Source organism: Elephas maximus, chromosome 4 (assembly GCF_024166365.1).
Source record: "Elephas maximus indicus isolate mEleMax1 chromosome 4, mEleMax1 primary haplotype, whole genome shotgun sequence".
Taxonomy (NCBI): Eukaryota; Metazoa; Chordata; class Mammalia; order Proboscidea; family Elephantidae; genus Elephas; species Elephas maximus.
In genome coordinates, this window is record NC_064822.1 from 116,373,579 (window position 1) to 116,395,120 (window position 21,542).

The 21,542-nt window shown below is 40.2% G+C and overlaps 1 protein-coding gene across 1 annotated transcript in view; it reads right to left on the reverse strand.

The window, feature by feature from the left end:
- The window catches only part of TIMELESS (timeless circadian regulator), a 38,815-nt gene extending 17,273 nt beyond the window's left edge, over positions 1-21,542 (reverse strand). Inside the window, exons 1-5 of the mRNA XM_049883579.1 lie at positions 21,443-21,542; positions 911-1,065; positions 610-763; positions 372-486; positions 214-276 (exon numbers count right to left, since the gene is read on the reverse strand). Of these exons, the coding sequence (XP_049739536.1) occupies positions 214-276; positions 372-486; positions 610-763; positions 911-995 (417 nt within the window). The 5' untranslated portion in view covers positions 996-1,065; positions 21,443-21,542. The remainder of the gene's footprint in view (positions 1-213; positions 277-371; positions 487-609; positions 764-910; positions 1,066-21,442) is intronic.

The window sequence follows — 21,542 nt, forward strand, 5'->3', positions numbered from 1 at the left end:
GCATAGAGGAGGATCAGCATTAAGAAGGAAGACGGGGAAGAGTTCAAGCAGTCCTGAGGCAGACAGAGGCTATAGACTGGTTTTTTTTTATCCCAAAGACTAGATTCACATCTCCAAACTCAGCACCTCCTTAAAATGCCAAGTCTGGAGCTCTGCCCACAGGAGGTACAAGGTGCCAACTGACCTGTGGGATTTTCTAAGGTGGAGACTTACCAGCTGAAGCAGTTCATACAAGGTTTCACTGAGGACCCCAAAAGCCTTCTCACTGGCAAAGGTCTACAAGATAGAGGCATGGGCCTTAAGTAGTGCCTACTCACTCCTCTCCTACTTCCCTGAAACTTTGCCCCAAGGACTCTGAAGGAAAGCCTCACCTCTTTGTAGGCCTGCAGATAAGTTAGCACCTGCAGAAAATGGTGCCGGAAGCTGGGCTCCTTGGGTACACTGCCGAAACAGAGCAAGGCTGGCTGTGTCAAGTTCACCATCAGCCTGCAGAAACAATGAAGGCGGGAAAAGCTGTATAGTTTCCTCACCAAGCACAAACACCAAAACCTACCAGCTTGAACACTAAAGGCTGGCACATGGTAAAACTTAAAAGGCTGGGTAATCAACCTGATAACAGCATCAAAGAGAGGCTTGTCCTGGCGGTGTTGGGTAAGGATGGGTAGGAGGTCACTCTGCAGGATCTGGGCTGCCCCCAGCTGCTGCCGCACATCTCGCGTCTCATCCTCATGCCTCAAGTAGCGAATCAAATCCTTCACGCTCTCTTCAGGGACAGAATTAGACAATTACATGGAATTCTGCAAGAAGCTCCACCCAGGCATGTGCTTTTCATACCCATGGCTTGAGAAATCAACAGACCACGTCAACTGAGGCAAGTTTTTTTTACCTGTTTCCTCAACAAGGTACTTACCCAAGCAATCTGGTTCCTTGTGGTAAGTGTCTCCCTCCAAGTACCCAAGGGCACCACATGTAGCTAGAAGTTCACAATTCATCATGTACAAGTCCACACAACAGTGGGCCAGCCAATAGAGAGGTAAGGTAGATGAAGACAGGGGAGACAGAGGTCTGCAGAGACAAGGAAAGATAACAAATGTAGGGTCCTGTCCATGACAGGAACAGGGGGAAAGGACACAGTCCCACACTCCAGGGTATTCTGAACATCATGCCTCACTTTGGTTAGAATCAAATGTCCCAGGGAAAGCTTTACTTTTTATTTTTTATTGTGGTAAACACGTAGGTAGTAAAACATTTGCCATTTCTACAATCTTCACACATACAGTTCAGTGACATTAATTATGTTCATCGTAATTGTTCAACCATCGCCCTTAACAAAATTCTGTTCAGTGTCCCCTAAGCATTGTGTCTTCCTTTCCCTCTCCAAGGCAAAGCTTGAAGTCAAGGCTCCTACATGATCAAAACCAGAGACTCCAAGCTAAGAATTAAAGTTAAGCACCTGCCCTGTACTCTAATCTGAGTCTGATAAACTGTAGAAAGTCTATTTCAGACCAAAGGTAACCTAGTAGAAAGAAAGTTTGGTTAGAGAAATGCATCAACTCAGAAATTTTCACCCTCAGAGTTGGCCTTATGGAGGTGTGGGATGGACTTCTCTCTCACTCAGTATTGCCAGACCCAGTCCCTCCACCTTCCCTAGCCCTTTCACACACAGCTCTATATAACAAGGGAATTTGGAAAACCCAGCTCTGACTATACTGTGATTCTACTTTGGGTCTGATATATCCTGGGAGCCCTGAGGTGTCTGCAGCACTGGGGATGTACAGAGAAAATGCCTTCACTCTTCTCCCCAAAGTCACCCTTAAACTTTGGTAATCTTGGTAAAAAAAATCTTAGTAGAAGCCAGTATCTAACAGAATGGGTGAGGAAAAGGGGTAAAAAGGAGCTACTGTTCCTCTCCTCAGAACCATCACCTTTTTCTGAAGTATGCCCCTTTTTATTAAGGTCCCTAAACCCTAATAAAAGTAGGCACAGGTCCAGAATCCTGGCACTAACAACAGAGACATACACAAATACATGACGGTGGCTACCCTGCTCCTGTGGAAGACCAGGACCATCCATTTGTCCTTCCGCCTACACCCCCAGCGGCACTGCTCTCAGCCCAGGGCAGCATCCTCTAAAGACCTTTCCCTGCCTGCACACCATGTCTAGCCCGATTCCACCCCTGCTCCCACAAAGGAAGTGGGTAGTGCCCAAGAAAAAAAATAAGGTTTAATGCCTGATGTTATCTGCCTGCATTTATGTAACTGATCCACGTCTCCAGCCTGCCTGCTATCCCTCCACCCACACCCACGCCACCCAATGCTCACCTACTTTCTGACTCCGCTCAGCCCAGTAGTACAGTCAGTAAAACACTCACTGAAAGACTGAAGGGAGACTCCCTTTGCCCAGCCCTTTCTCATGGAACCTCCAGACTGAGACCTCTGTGTGAGATTCCGACTCTCCTCAAAGATACATCCAGTTTTTTCAGACAGACACATTGATGTGTGCACATATGCACACACACAACACACACAGATTGAAAGGCTTCCCTGTCTGTTCTCTCCTCCAAGCGACAGCCTAGGAAGCTAACAAAAATGGACAACAGAGCAGTCTGTAAAGATGCTGAGTCAGCACATCCCCCTCAGAATGACACAGCATCACACTCTGACATGAAAAGGTATGAAAGGATAAAGTCTTCTCACAGCAGAGACAACGCCATGAAGGTTTGCAGGGAGACAACCTCATACAGTCCTCCCAGTGGCCCTCCCCCACCATCTGGCTTCTCCAAATCTAAGTAAGGATTCAGTATTCGTAAGAACCCAAAACCCCAGTGCCATCAATTCGATTCCGACTCATAGCGACCCTGTAGGACAGAGTAGAACTGCCCCACAGAGTTTCCAAGGAGCGCCTGGCGGATTCAAACAACAGTCCCAGCAAATCAAACCTCTGCTCTCAACACATCCCTTTACCTGAAATGCTAAAATAACCGGGGTGGTTAACAGCCATCATTCTGGCTACCAAAATGAGAGGGAGATGGGTAAGAAAACAGAAAAGGAGCAGTCCTGGTGGAGGTAAGAAGGGAAGAGGTTCTTCAGGTTCTAATCCCCTGCAGTTTTGACAAAAACCAGGCTGCGGAGCAACAGGCAAAGCAGAGGAAGAAATGGGTCAGACAACCTATTGTAAAGCTCCCGGGCCGGGAAGATGAAGCAAGCGGGCAGCCTGGGACCCATTCACTGGAACTGGAACAAAAGAGCTCTCGACAGGAGTTTCAGCCCTCCCTGGTGAAAACACATTCTTACAAAATCAGCCAGGGACAGAAAACTTACAGTTCGTCTTCTGTTCATTCAGTTAACTGGAAGCTACTCACCCAGTCTCTCTGGGCTCATCTCCCTCCCCCTGATTACCTGTATCACACCTACACGATGTGATACCCATCAATCCACCAGTTCTCAGATCTGTGGCATGGCTGCCTCCTCTGGCTATCATTCCCTTCCTCCCAGAAACATAAGCATATATGTCCCAAGACACAGAGCCTCCTCCTGGCCTCCAAACTTTTGCTAGGTTTATTCCCTCCACCTGGAAGGTCCACCCTCTCTTATCTCCAAAAGTTCTAAGCCTATCCGACTTCAAGATCAGCTCCAATGCCTCTCCTCCAAGAAGCTTTCCCTGACGCCCTACAGGAGCCCCACCACTATGCATGTACTTCCTCCTTCAGCACTCAACTACTGTCTTACCATTTACAAGATGGGTCTTTTCTGTCCTACTAGATGTTTTTAGATGTCTTATTCATTTCTCAGCGCATTTAATTCAAGAAATCTCATATGGAAGGCATTCAGTAAAAAACCGTTGAGTGTAGCTTGGGGTAACAGAAAAGGGTAGTTCAATGGTAGGAAGATGGGGTTGAATTCTGGCTTTACTGCCTACCTGTCTATCTTAACCAAGTCAGTCTCAGTTTCCTAATCTGAAAAATAAGGGAATGGATACTGTGGTAGCCCCCAGAGAGCTGAGAAGATGGGCTTTGGATTGAGCTGAGCCAACTGGACTCTCCTTTTCCTATGGACCTTTGGGGACTGTCTGGGTGAGTACCTCTTGGATACTTCATTTATTGCATCTGAAGGCCTCTGAGTTTTGTTACTGGTATGCTTTCATTCTTATTAATTTGTTTTCATTATTATTAGCTCACTTTCATTCTTAATTTGCCCTAGATTTGTTTTCCCTTTTCTCCCTATTCTGGTTCTGACAAATAAGTCTATTCCTTGAGTTTTGGTCTGCTTGCCCGGCTGGGTCTAGGTTCTCCGCTCACAAGTTTGAGTACCTTGATCCTAAGATAAAAGTCAAGAGTAGTTCTCTGCCTTCTACTGGGATACTGTTAGAGGAAATTAATTGTCCACCTGCAGGTTCAGGGTCAATGTTTCCGCTTGCAGGTTTGGGCACTTTAGCAAAAATTGTTGTCCACTTGTGGGTTTGGGTTAAGCGTTTCTAAGTCCAGACATTTTGATTCTGACTTTGATGTGCACTTTTAGTTAACAAGGGAAATGGGAAATAACAAATCCAAAAGTGAAGAATACCTCTCGGGAACTCACACCCAATCCATGGGCAAATGTTATAATCCTGCTATTTGAAGGACAACCAGGGGTTGGACATTTGCCCTTCTGTACTCTTTGAGTGTGTCTTCTAGTCTTTAATCTCTGAAACAGGCTAAAATTTGCATGCATATCTACTCTACCTTAAGAGAAAAAAACAGAGTAAAAGACAAATGCCTCATATGGAGAACTTTTGAAATGTCTAAATTTTTCCTGTACAGTAAATTAGAAAATAAAAATCACCTTTCTGATTAGTACCTGGAGGCATCCAAAACAGTAAAATTGCTTTTCCAAAATATACAATATTGAGGTTTAATAAAATAGCAAAAATTACCTTCCCAGACACCTGTCACTGCTCCTTCTGTCTCTTCTGTTTTGGTGCATTAGCTATACAACCTGCTGCGTTTCAAGCAGCTGAATTTTCAGCAGCCAAGCCTTCAAGATTAATATTTGAGATTTTCAAGGCTAGGATTTAAAATAATCAGAGCTCTAGAGCTAGGGTCTAAATCTTCCAAACTAGAGTCTGTGTGAACGGAGTTAATGCATGGCCGCCATTTTTAAACTGCACAAATTTTTTTTTTTTTTAACTTCTGTTTCTCTAGCTGAAACTGGCTGGAAAGTTAATTTTCTAAGTGCGTGAAGATTTTTTTTTGCACACGTTTCATAAATAAGCCTGGATCTTCCCCCTTACCGGGATGCTGGTTTGGGGTTCATATTCAAACACTATACCAAAAAACAAACCCGTTGCCGTCGAGTCGATTCCGACTCATAGAGACCGTAGAGGACGGAGTAAAACTGTCCCATAGAGTCTCCAAGGAGCGCCTGGCGGACTTGAACACTCGTCCTTTAGGTTAGCAGCCGTAGCACTTAACCACTACGCCACCAGGGTTTCCTCAAACACTATAAGCTAAGTATATTTAAAGGAATTTAGAATCTCAGTAATCACTTTAAAGTAACTGGGTTCCCCATATGCCTGTCTTGTGTGGAGTTAAATATAAGCAAGTTTATGTAGTTTCTTCTATTTCTCTTTTTCAAGTTTCCTCTCGTTTTGCTGATCTTATCTTCGACACAGTTAAAATGTTAACTGTTTTAAAGAAAAAGGAAACTGGCTCTTCTTGAATTAAAACTTTTAAATAATGTATTCCGCATGCTTATAAAGATTAAGAAAAATTAGAAACCAGTATTTGTTTCCAGGATTTTTCACAAAAAGTATCAGAGAAAAATGGTAATACCCAAATGTTTCAGTTTCTTCTGTAGTTTGTAGCACTGCCCAAAGGTTTTCTGTTTATGTGTATTTTAGGTGAAAGTTCACAGAACAAATTAGTTTCTCATCCGAAAATTCATACATAAATTGTATTGTGGAACTGGTTGCAATCCTCCCAAAAAATTCAGAGTACTACTGATCCACAACTATACGAAGCCAAATTAACTACATAGGATTTGGGTCAAAGAACCATTCGATAGTCAAAAGCCAAATATACCTAAAATTACCTTCTACTTAGTCTGGAAACTATGCTTATTGAAAAAGAATAAATCTTTTTGGACTTAACAGCTGAACAAAAGACTAATTAAAATTCAAGCATCTGACTGACCCTCCCGCCAACTAAGAGACTTGGACTGAAATTCAAACCTCTCTCTCCCGGACAAGAACTGCTTACATTTCCCAAGATTTCCGGACCAGGCCTGTATACTCTTCTTATGAAAACAGCTGAAATCTTTGAACTGTATTTTCTCATTTTCATTGTTGTATTTCTTATCAATATTCTATATCACATCATTTATATCATGTGTAACTTTAAAACTAGTTACTCTTTGTTTAATCCTTATTGTTTTTGAGGTAATCTGGTTCTACTGACAATCTCATAGAATGGTAGGGAATTTAAAAACAAATACCTGGAGTCAGTTTTTTAGTTATTCTAGTCATACTTTTTATTATAACGGACTCCAATTTTAGACTATCATTCCCTATTTTAATACAAGGTTCTTTCCCTGCAAACTCATACCCTTGCCTTTAATGCTACTCATGTATTACTCTCATAAGAACTATATTGCCCTTTACATACCTCAGGGATTATTCCATTTTTAGTAACTATATTATGTTATAATATTATCCCTTGCTTTACCATCTTGTTATTAAGGCGAGCTACTGAAGTTATTACTCTCTGCTTAATACTCATTACATTTGAAATAGCCTTTTATCGTATTTTGGTTCATTAGAGTTCATTATTTAGAAGCTTAAGTAATACAGATCACTGAAGTTGTTATTACACTCTGTTTAATATTCATCACATTTGAGATAGTTTTAACTTTATCAACTTAAAATCATTCCTTTGTAACTTCCAAGCCTTTTAGTTTTACTCCTTTAGATGAAAGTTACTTATATTGATATTACTGACTTTCTTTTCAATATCAGTTATTTGACTACCTATCGTACAATTTTATTTTTATAGTAATAATTCTTTTTGCTTTAAGATCACTGTATTTAATCAATTAGGACTAGAAAGAATTACAATTGACATTTTTGCAATTTATACTTACGACCATTCTCTCATTGATTATTACATCTTTTTCTTTTAGGATTTCATTTTGTTTTGACATTTTCTATTTAAAATAACTTTATATACCTAATAGGATTTAATTAAGCAGTTTTATTTTTTTATAAGTTATTAATATTTTACTTAATACTTACCATGTTAAAAATAGTATTGTTTTTCAATTAGAATTTATTCCTTAGTAAGGCTTTCCTTTCATATAAGTAGATAAGGTTTGCTTTTACTATAACATTTATTATACTCTTAGTTTATATTTTAAGAGTTCCATTTCATACTCTCAGGAAACCCTGGTGGCGTAGCGGTTAAGTGCTACGGCTGCTAACCAAAAGGTTGGCAGTTCAAATCCACCAGGCGCTCCTTGGGAACTCTATGAGGCAGTTCTATTCTGCCCTATAGGGTCACTATGAGTCAGAAACGACTCAACAGCAATGGGTTTAGATTTTTGGTTATTTCATACTCTCAATACCAAACCCACTGCTGTCAAGTCGATTCTGACTCATAGCGACCCTATGTAGAACATAATGAAACACTGCCCAGTCCTGCACCATCCTCACAATTGTTGCTATGCTTGAGCCCACTGTTGGCAGCCAGTGTCAGTCCATCTCTTTGAGGGTCTTCCTCTTTTTCACTGACCCTCTACTTTAGCAAGCATGATGTCCTCCAGGAACTGACCCCTCCTCATAACACGTCCAAAGTATGTAAGACATAGTCTTGCCATCCTTACTTCTAAGGAGCATTCTGGTTGTACTTTTTCCAAGACAGATTTGTTTTTCCTTTTGGCAGTCCATGGTATAGTCAATATTCTTCACCAACACCGCAATTCAAAGGTGTTGGTCTTCCTTATTCATTGTCCAGCTTGCACACGCATGTGAAGCGAATGAAAATACCATGGCTTGGATCAGGTGCACCTTAATCCTCAAGGTGACATCTTTGCTTTTCAACACTTTAAAGAGGTCTTTTGCAGCTGATTTGCTCAATGCAATGCATCTTTTGGTTTCTTGACTGCTGCTTCCATGGGTGTTGATTGTAGATCAAAATAAAGTGGAATCCTTGACAACCTCAATCTTTTCTCTCTTTATCATGGTGTTGCTTATTGGTTCAGTTGTGAGGACTTTTGTTTTATGTTGAGATGTAATCCATACTGAAGGCTGGGGTCTTTGATTTTCATTCGTAAGAGCTTCAGGTCCTCTTCACTTTCACCAAGCAAGGTTGTGTCATCTGCATAACACAGGTTGTTAAAAAGTCTTCCTCCAATCCTGATGCCTCGTTCTTCTTCATATAGTCCAACTTCTAGAATTATTTGCTCAGTGTACAGATTGAATAGGTATGATGAAAGAATACAGCCCCGATGCACACCTTTCCTGACCTTAAACTATGTGGTTTCCCGTTGTTCTGTTCAAACGACTGCTCTTCATCCACGTACAGATTCTTCGTAAGCACAATTAAGTGTTCCAGGATTCCCATTCTCCGCAATGTTACCCATAATTTCCTATGATTCAGTACTATTGGTCCCTCATCATATGCTACTTCCTGATAAAGCTGAATGTTGACCAATTCTTCTCGGTATAGTGATTCTGTGTGTTCCTTCCACCTTCTTTTGATGCTTCCTGCGTCATTTAATATTTTCCCTGAAGAACCCTCCAGTATTGCAACTCAAGATTAAAATATTTTTTCAGTTCTTTCAGCTTGAAAAATGCTGAGCATGTTCTTCCCTTTTGGTTTTCTAAGGTCTTTGCACATGTCATCATAATAACTTTACTTTGTCTTCTTGAGTTGCCCTTTGAAATCTTCTGTGCAGCTCTTTTACTTCATCAATTTTTTACTTTTGCTTTAGCTACTCGACGTTCAAGAGCAAGTTTGAGAGTCTCGTCTCACGTCCATTTAGGTCATTTCTTTCTCTCCATTTTTTTTTTTTAATTGTGCTTTAAGTGAAAGTTTACAAAGCAAGTCAGTGTCTCATACAAAAATTTATATACACTTTGCTATATACTCCTACTTGCTCTGCCCCTGACGAAACAGCACACTCCCCTCCACTCTCTATTTTCAGGTAAATAAGACCAGCTTCTGACCCCCTCTACCTTCTCATCTCCCCTCCAGACAGGAGCTGCCCACATAGTCTCACGTGTCTACTTGATCCAAGAAGCTCACTCCTCATCAGTGTCATTTTCTATCTCATAGTCCAGTCCAATCCCTGTCAGAAGAGTTGGTTTTGGGAATGGTTCCTGTCTTGGGCTAATAAAGGGTCTGGGGACTATGACCTCCGGGGTCCTTCTAGTCTCAGTCAGACGATTAAGTCTGGTCTTTTTACAAGAATTTGAGGTTGGCATCCCACTGTTCTCCTGCTTCCTTAGGGGTTCTCTGTTGTGTTCCCTGTCAGGGCAGTCATTGGTTGTAGCCAGGCACCATCTAGTTCTTCTGGTCTCAGGCTGATATAGTCTCTGGTTTATGTGGCCCTTTCTGGCTCTTGAGCTCATAATTCCTTTGCGTCTTTGGTGTTCTTCATTCTCCTTTGCTCCAGGTGGGTTGAGACCCATTGATGTATCTTAGATGGCCGCTTGCTAGCGTTTAAGACCCCAGGCGCCACTCTCCAAAGTGGGATGCAGAATGTTTTCTTAATAGATTTTATGCCAGTTGACTTAGATGTCCCCTGAAACTATGGGCCCCAAACCCCTGCCCCTGCTACACTGGCCTTTGAAGTACTGAGTTTATTCAGGAAACTTCTTTGCTTTTGGTTTAGTCCAGTTGTGCTGACCTCTCCTGTATTGTGTGTTGTCTTTCCCTTCACCTAAAATAGTTGTCTACTATCTAATTAGTTGACACCCCTCTCCCTCCCTCCCCACTCTCAGAACCATCAAAGAATCTTTTCTTTTCTGTTTAAACTATTTCTTGAGTTCTTATAATAGTGGTATCATACAATATTTGTCCTTTTGCAACTAATTTCACTCGGCATAATGCCTTCCAGATTCCTCCATGTTATGAAATGTTTCATGGATTCATCATTGCCCTTTATCAATGCATAGTATTGCATTGTGTGAATATGCCATAATTTATTTATCCATTCATCTGCTGATGGGCACCTTGGTTGCTTCCATTTTTTGCTATTGTAAACAGTGCTGCAGTGAACATGGGTGTGCATATATCTGTTCATGTAAAGGCTCTTTTTTCTCTAGGATATATTCCAAGGAGTGGGATTGCTGGATCGTATGGTAGTTCTATTTCTAGGTTCTTAAGGAAGTGCCAAATCCATTTCCAAAGTGGCTGTATCATTTTCCATTCCCACCAGCAGTGTGTAAGCGTTCCAGTCTCTCCACAACCTCTCCAACATTTATTTTGTGTTTTTTGGATTAATGCCAGCCTTGTTGGAGTGAGATGGAATCTCACTGTAGTTTTGATTTGCATTTCTCTAATGGCTAATGATTGTGAGCATTTCCTCATGAATGTCTTTTTTAGTGAAGTGCCTGTTCATATCCTTTGCCCATTTTTTAATTGGGTTACTTTTCTTTTTGTAGTTGAGTTTTTACAGTATCATGTAGATTTTAGAATCAGACACTGATCGGAAATGTAATAGCTAAAAACTCCTTCCCAGTCTGTAGGTAATCTTTTCACTTTTTTTGGTGAAGTCTTTGAATGGGCATAGGTTTTTGATTTTTAGGAGCTCCCAGTTATCTAGTTTCTCTCCTGCATTGTTAGTAATGTTTTGTATATTCCTTATGCCATGTATAAGGGCTCCTAGCGCTGTCCCTATTTTTTCTTCCATGATCTGTATCATTTTAGATTTTATATTTAGGTCTTTGGTCCATTTTGAGTTAGTTTTTGTGCATGGTGTGAGGTATGGGTCTTGTTTCATTTTTTTGTATATGGATATCCAGTTATGCCAGCACCATTTGTTAAAGAGACTGTGTTACCCTATTTAACTGACTTTGGTCTTTTGTCAAATATCAGCTGCTCATGTGTGGATGAATTTATGTCTGGATTCTCAATTCTGTTCCATTGGTCTATGTATCTGTTGTTGTACCAGTACCAGGCTGTTTTGACTACTGTGGTGGTACAATAGGTTCTAAAAGCAGGTGCAGTGAGGCCTCCCACTTTGTTCTTCTTTTTCAGTAATGCTTCACTTAGCCAGAGCCTCTTTCCCTTCCACATGCAGTTGGTGATTTGTGTCTCCACCTTATTAAAAAATGCCATTGGAATTTGGATCGGAATTGCATTGTATCTATAGATGGCTTTGGGTAAAATAGACATTTTTACAATGTTGAATCTTCCTATCCATGAGCAGGGTATGTTTTTCCACTTATGTAGGTCTCTTTTAGTTTCTTGCAGTAGTGTCTTGCATTCTTTCTATAGGTCTCTTACGTATCTGGTAAGATTTATTCCTAAGTATTTTATCTTCTTGGGGGCTAGTGTAAATGGTATTGATTCGGTGATTTCCTTTTCGATGTTTTTTGTTTGTATAGAGGAATTCAACTGATTTTTGTATGTTTATCTTGTATCCTGATAGTCTGCTAAACTCTTCTATTAGTTTCAGTAGTTTTCTTGAGGATTCTTTAGGGTTTTCTGTGTATAAGATCATGTCATCTACAACAGAGATACTGTTACTTCTTGCTTACCAATCTGGATGCCTTTTCTTTCTTTGTCTAGTCTAACTGCTCTGGCTAGGACCTCCAGCACAATGCTGAATAAGAGTGGTGATAAAGGACATCCTTGTCTGGTACCGATCTCAAGGGGAATGCTTTCAGACTCTATTTAGGATGATATTGGCTGTTGGCGTTGTATAAATGCCCTTTATTATGTTGAGGAATTCTTCTATTCATATTTTGCCGAGAGTTTTTATCATGAATGGGTGCTGTACTTTGTCAAATGCCTTTTCTGCATCAATTGATAAGATCATGTGGTTCTCATCTTTCGTTTTATTTATATGATGGATTACATTAATTGTTTTTCTAATGTTGAACCATCCCTGCATACCTGGTACGAATCCCACTTGGTCATGGTGAATTATTTTTTTGATATGTTGTTGAATTCTACTGGCTAGAATTTTGTTGAGGATTTTTGCATCTAAGTTCATGAGGGATATAGGTCTGTAATATTCTTTTTTTGGGAGTCTTTACCTGGTTTTGGTATCAGGGATATGCTAGCTTCATGGAATGAGTTTGGGAGTATTCCATCCTTTTCTATGTTCTGAAATACCTTTAGTAGCAGTGGTGTTAACTTACCTCTTCTCTGAAAGTTTGGTAGAACCCTGCAGTGAAGCCGTCCAGGCCAGAGATTTTTTTTTTCTTGGGAGTTTTTTAATTACTTTTTCAACCTCTTCTTTTTTTATGGGTTTATTTAGTTGTTCTACCTCTGTTTGTGTTAGTTTAGGTAGGTAGTGTCTTTCTAGAAATTCATCCATTTCTTCTAGGTTTTCAAAATTGTTTTGAGTACAGTTTTTCATAGTAATCCAATATGATTTTTTTAATTTCAGTTGGGTCTGTTGTAATATTGCCCATTTCATTTCTTATCCAGGTTATTTGCTTCCTCTCTTATTTTTCTTTTGTCGGTTTGGCCAATGGTTTTATCGATTATGTTAATTTTTTCAAAGAACCAGCTTTTGGTCTTGTTAACTCTTTCAATTGTTCTTCTGTTCTCTATTTCATTTAATTCCGCTCTAATTTTTATTATTTGCTTTCTTCCGGTGCCTGAGGGTTTCTTTTGTTGCTGTCTTTCTATTTGTTCAAGTTGTAGGGATAATTCTTTGATTTTGGCCCTTTCTTCTTTTTGGATGTGTGCATTTATTGATATAAATTGACCTCTGAGCACTGCTTTTGCTGTGACCCAAAGGTTCTCATAGGAAGTGTTTTCATTCTCACTGGACTCTATGAATTTCTTTATTCCTTCCTTAACGTCTTCTATAACCCAGTCGTTTTTGAGCAGGGTATTGTTCAGTTTCCAAGTGTTTGATTTCTTTTCCCTGCTTTTTCTGTTATTGACTTCTACTTTTATGGTCTCGTGGTCAGAGAAGATGCTTTGTAATATTTCGATGTTTTGGATTCTGCTAAAGCTTGCTTTATGAACTAATATGTGGTCTATTCTAGAGAGTGTTCCATGTGCACTAGAAAAGAACAGCACTTGGGTTGCTGTTGGGTACAGTGTTTTGTATATGTCTATGAGGTCAAGTTGGTTGATTGTGGCATTTAGATCTTCCATGTCTTTATTGAGTTTCTTTCTAGATTTTCTGTCCTTCATCGAAAGTGGTGTGTTGAAGTCTCCTACTATAATTGTGGAGCAGTTTATCTCACTTTTCAATGCTGTTAGTTTGTTTTATGTATCTCGCAGCCCTGTCACTGGGTACATAAATATTTAATATGGTTATATCCTCCTGGTGTATTGTCCCTTTAATCATTATATAGTGTCCTTCCTTATCCTTTGTGGTGGATTTAACTTTAAAGTCTATTTTGTCAGAAATTAATATCGCCACTCCTGCTCTTTTTTGATTGTTGTTTGCTTGATATATTTTTTTCCATCCTTTGAGCTTTAGTTTGTGTCTGTAAGTCTAAGGTCTGTCTCTTGTAGGCAGCATATAGACAGATCATTTTTTTTAATCCATTCTGCCTCTCTGTCTCTTTATTGCTGCATTTAGTCCATTTACATTCAGCGTAATTATGGATATGTATGAGTTTAGCGCTGTCATTTTGATGTCTTTTTTGTGTGTTGTTGACGGTTTCCTTTTCCCACTTAATTTTCTGTGCTAAGTACTTTATCTTTATGTATTGTCTTTTCCTCTTATTTGTTGCTGTTGATTCTGTTTCTGCTGAGTTTTTTTTTTTTCCTTGTATTTTATTTTCATGAGGAGGATTGTTAGTCTCCTTTGTGGTTACCTTAATATTTATCCCTATTTTTCTAAGTTTAAACTTAACTTTTATTTTCTTATATCTCTCCTTTTTTTTAATGACCTCTTGCTTTCTTCATGTATGATGTCCTTGATGTCATTCCACAACTCGTCTGGTCTTTGATCATTAGTGTTGAATACATCAAATCTATTCCTAGAAAGGTCTCTAAATTCAGGTGGGATATACTCAAGGTCATACTTTGGCTCTTGTGAACTTGTTCCAATTTTCTTCACTTTCAGCCTGAACTTGCATATGAGTAATTGATGGTCTGATCCACAGTCGGCCCCTGGCCTTGTTCTGACTGACGATATTTAGCATTTCCATCATTTCTTTCCACAGATGTAGTCAGTTTGATTCCTGTGTATTCCATCTGTCAAGGTCCACGTGAATAGTTTCCGTTTATCTTGGTGAAAAAAGGTATTTGCAATGAAGAAGTCTTTGTTCTTGTAAAATTCAATCACACAATCTCCAGCATCGTTTCTCTCACCAAGGCCATATTTTCCAACTAGTGACCCTTCCTCTGTTTCCAACTTTCACATTCCAATCACCAGTAATTATTAGTGCATCCTGACTACATATTCAATCACCTTTAGACTGCAGAAGTTGGTAAAAAATCTTCTATTTCTTCATCTTTGGCCTTAGTGGTTGGTGCATAATTTTGAATAATATAGTCATATTAACTGGTCTTCCTTCTAGGCATATGGATATTATCCTATCAGTGACAGAGCAGTACTTCAAGATAGATCCTGAAATGTTCTTTTTAACTATGAATGAATGTCAATCCCCTTCAAGCTGTCATTCCCGGCATAGTAGACCATATGATTGTCTGATTCAAAATGACCAATACCAGTCCATTTCAGCTCACTAACGCCTAAGATATCGGTCTTTATGCATTCCATTTCATTTCTGACAATTTCCAATTTTCCTAGATTCATACTTCATACATTCCAGGTTCTGATTATTAATGGATGTTTGCAGCTGCTTGTTCTTATTTTGAGTCATGCCATATCAGCAAATGAAGGTCGTAAATGCTTGACTCCATCCACGTCATTAAGGTTAACTCTACTTTGAGGAGGCAGCTGTTTCCCATATTTTGAGTGCCTTCCAACCTGAGGGGTTCATCATCTAGCACTATATCAGACAGTGTTCCACTGCTACTCATAAGGTTTTCACTGGCTAATTCTTTTCAGAAGTAGACAGCCAGATCCTTCTTCCTAGTCTGTCTTAGTCTGGAAGCTCAGCTGAAACCTGTCCACCACAGGTGAACCTGCTGGTATTTGAATACTGGTGGCATAGCTTCCAGCATCACACAAGCCCCAATAGTACAACAAACTGACAGACATGTGGGGGAAATATCCTACTAATAGAATATAATCATTTATTTTTTTTAATCATACCTGTCTACCAACACGAGTTGACATAAAAGCCAATATCATTGCTAACTATAGTTTCAATAATAACACTTTTAATTACATAGAAAGACAATACTTTTCTAAAGATAACCCAATCAGTAGCTGATGGCACCAATGCAACTCAATGTTAAATCTGCCATCCCTCTCCAACCACAGTAAATAACTTTTAGACCCATTAACTTCTCCATACAAAACACGCTAACTCTTCCAGTAATTATTTTAAGCAGTATCCAAAAGGTATTAACTTGTAACTACACTCTATAACTCTAATTAAAAGCCAGTTAGCTTTATTGCTTATTGTTATTATAAAACATTTAATCAAAAGATATTGACCGCACACCTTGGTTGAGAGTCTTCAGTTAGTCAAGTTGTTCTTTTCAATTCAGCCTTGTTCTAGTCACATCCCCATAATAACAAGATCACTGAAGCAGAGTATTTAAACAATAGCATGGTGAAGAAACATATTGAGACAATGCCCAGCCACCCTTTGCCTAGAGTCTCAAGAACTTATTACTGATTCAATGACTGATACAAGTGTCTAGTGGTAGTGCCAGCGATTTGTCTGATGATGTCCAAACCTTGTCGTTCGTCTGATAACGTCCAAGGTCTTAAATGGCTTACAAGGTAGGCAGCCACTCACTAAGCCTTGTAAAACCATTGCAGAAGATGGGTTACTCCTTTGTGGGTGACATAAGACCAGCTCATCCTGAAGATGAGGCCCTACAAATAGTAAGGCAACAATCCCAATCCAAGGACAAAGCCCATGCAGAAGAAGGGTATTTGTAAGTGTTATCATCAAATCCTCAGAGGAATTCTTGATCAAAAGGGGGGAGTGAGAAAGAGCCTTTCTAAAGCTGAGGCTTCTTGGCACAACTGGAATTTCTAACTAAGGTCTGAGCCCAATCTTTTCTTGTCCTAAGCGGCTCCATCTTGGAGTTCTCCTTTGTCATATAATGCAGCTTGTCATTTTTGCCAAGATTTCCATTATATCCTTTAACTTAGAAAATAAGCAGCTCTACAGGGAAAATGGTGATTAAAACAAATGCTAAAGGAAGAAAAGCTTCGCTTTCTACAGGTGTTAGACATGTGACTTTAAGCAACTAAGCCGATTCTAAGAAAATATTCCCCCTTAACCACACTTGTAATTTTCCAAACCTTTGTTCTAACTAACATAGCTTTTCTGTATCAAAAACCTTTTTCCCTCCGTAAGTATTAGAATACTTAGCATTTTCACTTATAATCACCCTAGGGCTTTTTGTTTTATACTTCTACAGAATTCTTCATCATAATGCTAATGTAACTCAACTTAACATAGACTACAGATATCTACCCAAAAAAAAAAAAAAAAACCACAGATATCTAGATGCTAGAAAACATGTGATTTTAGTGGCCAGCCAGAATCCTCTCTCCTGGAGCCATCCTTGCAAAAGATGTCAATACCTGCCAGGATGGTCAACCAACCAATCAAAATTGTTTTAGCTCTAACCTGCTATTTGCAGTTTTTTCTTCATAAGTCTTTGTATTACTGTAGCTGCCCCCCAAGAACACATTGTTGGATTTCTTCCAGCACTGTGTCTCCGTTTTACAGAATGCTTTCTTTGCCATAACAAAACTCTTTGTTTTTAAACCTGAACAGATGTGTGGTGTTTACACTACAACAGTATATACCTGAAAGAAATGAAAACATATTTTCACACAAAAGCTTGTACACAGATAGTCATAGCAGCATTATTTATAACAGCCAAAACATGGAAAAAAACCTAAAAGTCCATCAACAAATGAATAAACAAAATGTGGTTTGGCCATATGACAGAATATTATTTGACAACAAAAAGGAAAGAAGTTCTGGGTTCAATTCCTGACCAATGAACAGCCATCATTTGTCTCTCAGTGGCAGTGTTTGTGTTGTTATGATGGTAAACAGGTTTGAGCAGAGTTTCCAGACTAAGATGGAAAAGAAAGAAAGGCCTGGTAATTTACATCTGAAAACATCCAATGAAAACCCTGTGGATCACAACAGTATGACCCATAACTGATCATGGAGATGGTGCAAGACCAGGCAGCATTCCTCTGTGCATGTGGTCACCATGAGTAGGGGGTGGACTCGATGGCAAAAAAAAAAAAAAACAACTGATACATGCTACAAAATGGATGAAATTTGAAAACATTAAGTTCAGTGAAAAAATCTAGATGCAAAAGGTCATACAAGATGTCCAGAATAGGTAAATCCATAGAGATAGAAAGTAGATTTGTAGTTGGGCAGGGAGAGCGGGAAGAGGAGAATGGGGAGTGGCTGCTAATGCAAGAGGTTTCTTTGGTGATGATGAAAATGTTCTGAAATTAGATAGTAGTGATGGTTGCACAACTCTGTGAATATACTGAAAACCAATGCAATAGGTTGTTATTTTAAAAAAACCCACACAGACAGATACATATACAATAACAACAACAACAAAAAAGAATAGCTGCTGAGCCTCCTTAGGTACAACCAAAAAGCTAACGGGGTTTGGTTCTTGGTTTGGGGGTTTAGGGTCATGGTTTCATGGGACATCCCAGTTAATTGACCTAATAACTTATTTGGTACTTATGTTCTATTTTCTAGTTCCTTGCATAGTGCTGGGTTCTTAAAAGCTTGCAAACACCCACCCAAAGCACAATAATTGGTCTCTACTTACCTGGGGCAACAAAGGAAGAAGGAAAGCCAGGAATAGGAGGATTTGGAATGTGTGGCTAATTGCCTACCTGAACAACTGCGTCCTTTGCCATGAGACCAGAAGACTGGATAATGCCCGGCTACCATTACTGAACATTTTGATCAAAGATTCTATAAAAGAATCCTGATTAAAAGGGGGAATATGCAAAACAGAACTTCAAATTCTTATGGACTTCAGAGTTTCTGAAGCCAAGGAGGCTGGATGAATCCCCGAAATTATTGCCCTGAAATAATCTTCAAACCTTAAACCAAAAATATCCCCTGAAGTCTTCTTAAAACCAAATAATAGTTTACCTTAAGTAATAAAAAAATCTGCCTTGAGCATTATGCTCTTTTAAGAACTGCCTATGTGCGATCAATGACAACAGCAACTCGAAAGATTAGATAGGAACCTTAGGGGACAGTGAGTTTATGTTAATGGAGTAAGAACAACTCTGCAAAGGAGGGTGAGAATGGAATCAGTGTCACTGAATTGTACATGTAGAAACAGTTAAACTGGTGTATGTTTTGCCGTGTATATCCCAATGACAACAACGAAATTAAATTAAAAGAAAAGAAAAAAAAAACACAATTACTATACATGCTGTTTTCACCATTTCAACACCAAAAAACTAAGAAGGATATAATCTCAGGATAAGAAACAGTCTTTTAAATTTAAGAAATTTGACTTTATGAAAAAACTCATAATATTTTATTTTCCACATGTCATCATAAACAGATGAAAAATTTGTCAAACAACTTAGAGCCAGTAGATCTGGACGTTTAAAAGAGCTGTTAGTTACTTCTCACACTCAACTAAGCACCAAGCAGTTCAAATGAAGCAATATTCCCGTGAAATTAATACTTATAGGTCCTAAAATGCAAGAACCAAAAGAAAACAAAGGATACAATATTAAATATTTTTGCAATTCAAAATAGAAAATCAGCTCACTTCTTGAAAACAAAACCTCTGCTCCAAGCCAACCCTCTTCCAAGGACCAGCTCTAAGACCCACTAGTATTATGGGAAGGAGCCTGGTGCCACAGTGGTTAAGCACTGAGCTGCTAATCAAAAGATTAGCAGCTCCAACCCAACAGCCGCTCCATGGGAGAAAGATTTGGCAATCTGCTTCTGTGAAGATTACAGCCTTGGAATGTCTATGGGGCAGTTCTACTTTGACTTATAGAGTCACTATGAGTCGGAATCAACCCAATGGCGACAGGTTTGGTTTGGTTTTTGGTTTGAATATTATGGGAGGAGTTCCTGGGTGATACAAACTGTTAATGCACTAGGCTGCCAAGTGAAAGGTCCACCCAGAGGTACCTGGGAAGAAAGGCCTGGCAATCTACTTCTGAAAAATACAGCCATTAAAAATCCTGTGGAGCACAGTTCTGCTCTGACACACTTGGGGTCATCATGAGTTGGAGTCAACTCAACGGCAACTGGATTGATACTGTATCATGGAATGGCACTTGAATTCCAGTTCTGCCCTGTACTAAGCTGGTGATCTTGAGCATGTCACCTAACCTAAACCTCAGTTTCCTTATCAGTGTACTAAAAAGATAATAATAGCACCCACCCTCACACGGTAGTGGGCAAGTTTAAATAAGAGCATATAAAGCAGTGCTACTCGAAGTGTCGTCTGCAGACCATTACCTGTCCACAAACTGTTAGCAGTCTGCATCAAGGTAAGTACAGGAACAAAGAATAAGCATTTAGAACATCTTACAGCAATTTGACAGTTTATGCTTGCTGAATCTAATAATTTTTTAAGAAGTAATACAAAATTGTATGTTTTTTTTAATTTCATTTATCTAGTAATTATATTTTACAAAAGTGTTTTTAGAAGGGTATTGACCTGTAATGACTTGGGGCCAAAAACCCACCTGGTCCTTCACCAAGACAGAGAAGCACTGAAGTCAAGTACTCTACCCAGTTCTGAACACAAAGTAAGAATCCCCAAAATACTAAATTCCTGTCCAGCTATTAGACTCTACAGTTAATCACTAAATGCTTACTAGGAGCCTTCTAGGCAAAAGACAGGAGTTGCTGGCTAGCGCAAACGGTTAAGCGCTTGACTACCTGCCAAAAGGTTGGCGGTCCGAACCCACCCAGCGGTACCTCAGGAAACAGGCCTGGCGATCTGCTTCAGAAAGGTCACAGCCTTAAAAACCCTACGAAGCAGTTCTACTCTGTGCTCATGGGATCACTGTGGGTAGGAATCAACAGCAACTAACAAGAAGCAGCAAATGATAAGGTTGGGATGCTAAAGAAACTGAAGAAATTTATAAAACTCACATAATACGACACAATAATATGGAAGGAATAATTTAAAGGACAAGCTCTAAGTAAGTGATACTGTAAAAAAAGTTCTAGAGAACTAGGGCTCCCTTCAAGTTAAAACGGCCAAGGAGGTCCTGTGAACTGAGGCACTGAAGGTTACATAGCATCACTCAGCTGGGAAGAGGAGGGGCATTTAGGCAGAGAAGTGCCCTGGCAAAAGCGAGGGAACCACTACGAATAAATGAGCCTAACTAACAGGAAAGCTAATAGAAAGAGAGATTGGAACTGGCTAGGAAAAATTTAAGGAGCTTTAGAAAATGAAGCTGAGAGGGTCAGGGAGGGTCAGGCCCAGACTGTAAACGGCCCTATACACCCACTTAAGGATTTAAGCTTGACCGTGGGTAGCCGAAGGGTTTTATTTTTTATCTAAAATGACACAAATTAAGGTAACTAGCGGGAGCTCCAAGTAAAGAATTGAGAGACTCAAGGGAAGGAGCTTAATTAGTGGCTGAGGGTCCAGGTAACAAACCCTGGCAGAGGCTCTGTTCTCACCCGATGGAGGGGAGGAACAGGAACAAGGAAATTATTTTGTAGAAATCCAAGATAAATTAAGTGACCTGTGAATTCCGACTCCTGCTGACCACCAAGCCACACACCTGTTTTTTCGGGTCTGAACTGGGTGGGGAGTTTCGAAGTGGAAACCCCCGGGAATCTTCTGTTCTACTTTAGGGGCTCCAAGCGCCCTTCCCATCACAGCCCCATCCCCGAGGGAGGACCTGTGCAGCGTAACGTAGGGAGAGAGGGGGAAGGAAGGTGACGACTAGGTCATGTCTCAGGGAATAAAGGAGCGTCCACCCCGAATTCGCAACCTGCACCACCTAACCAAGTACGCAGGGCGGAGGTTTGCGCGTGCGCGCCTAAAGCGCGCGCCTCGCCCCCTGCCTTTAAACCTGGCGGCGGGACGGGGGACTCGGCACCTCACGAGAGTGCCTCTGCAGCCTGGACGGGACGCCGACTCGTCTCCGCGTAGAGCCCTCCTGCCCACACACTCACTCACCCGCTCCCCGCGGGTCCGCAGGATCCCGGCGGAGCCAGCAGGCCCCAGGAGACCGGCGCAGCCTTTCCCGCCACCGACTCGTTGGTGCCAGTCCCCGCCT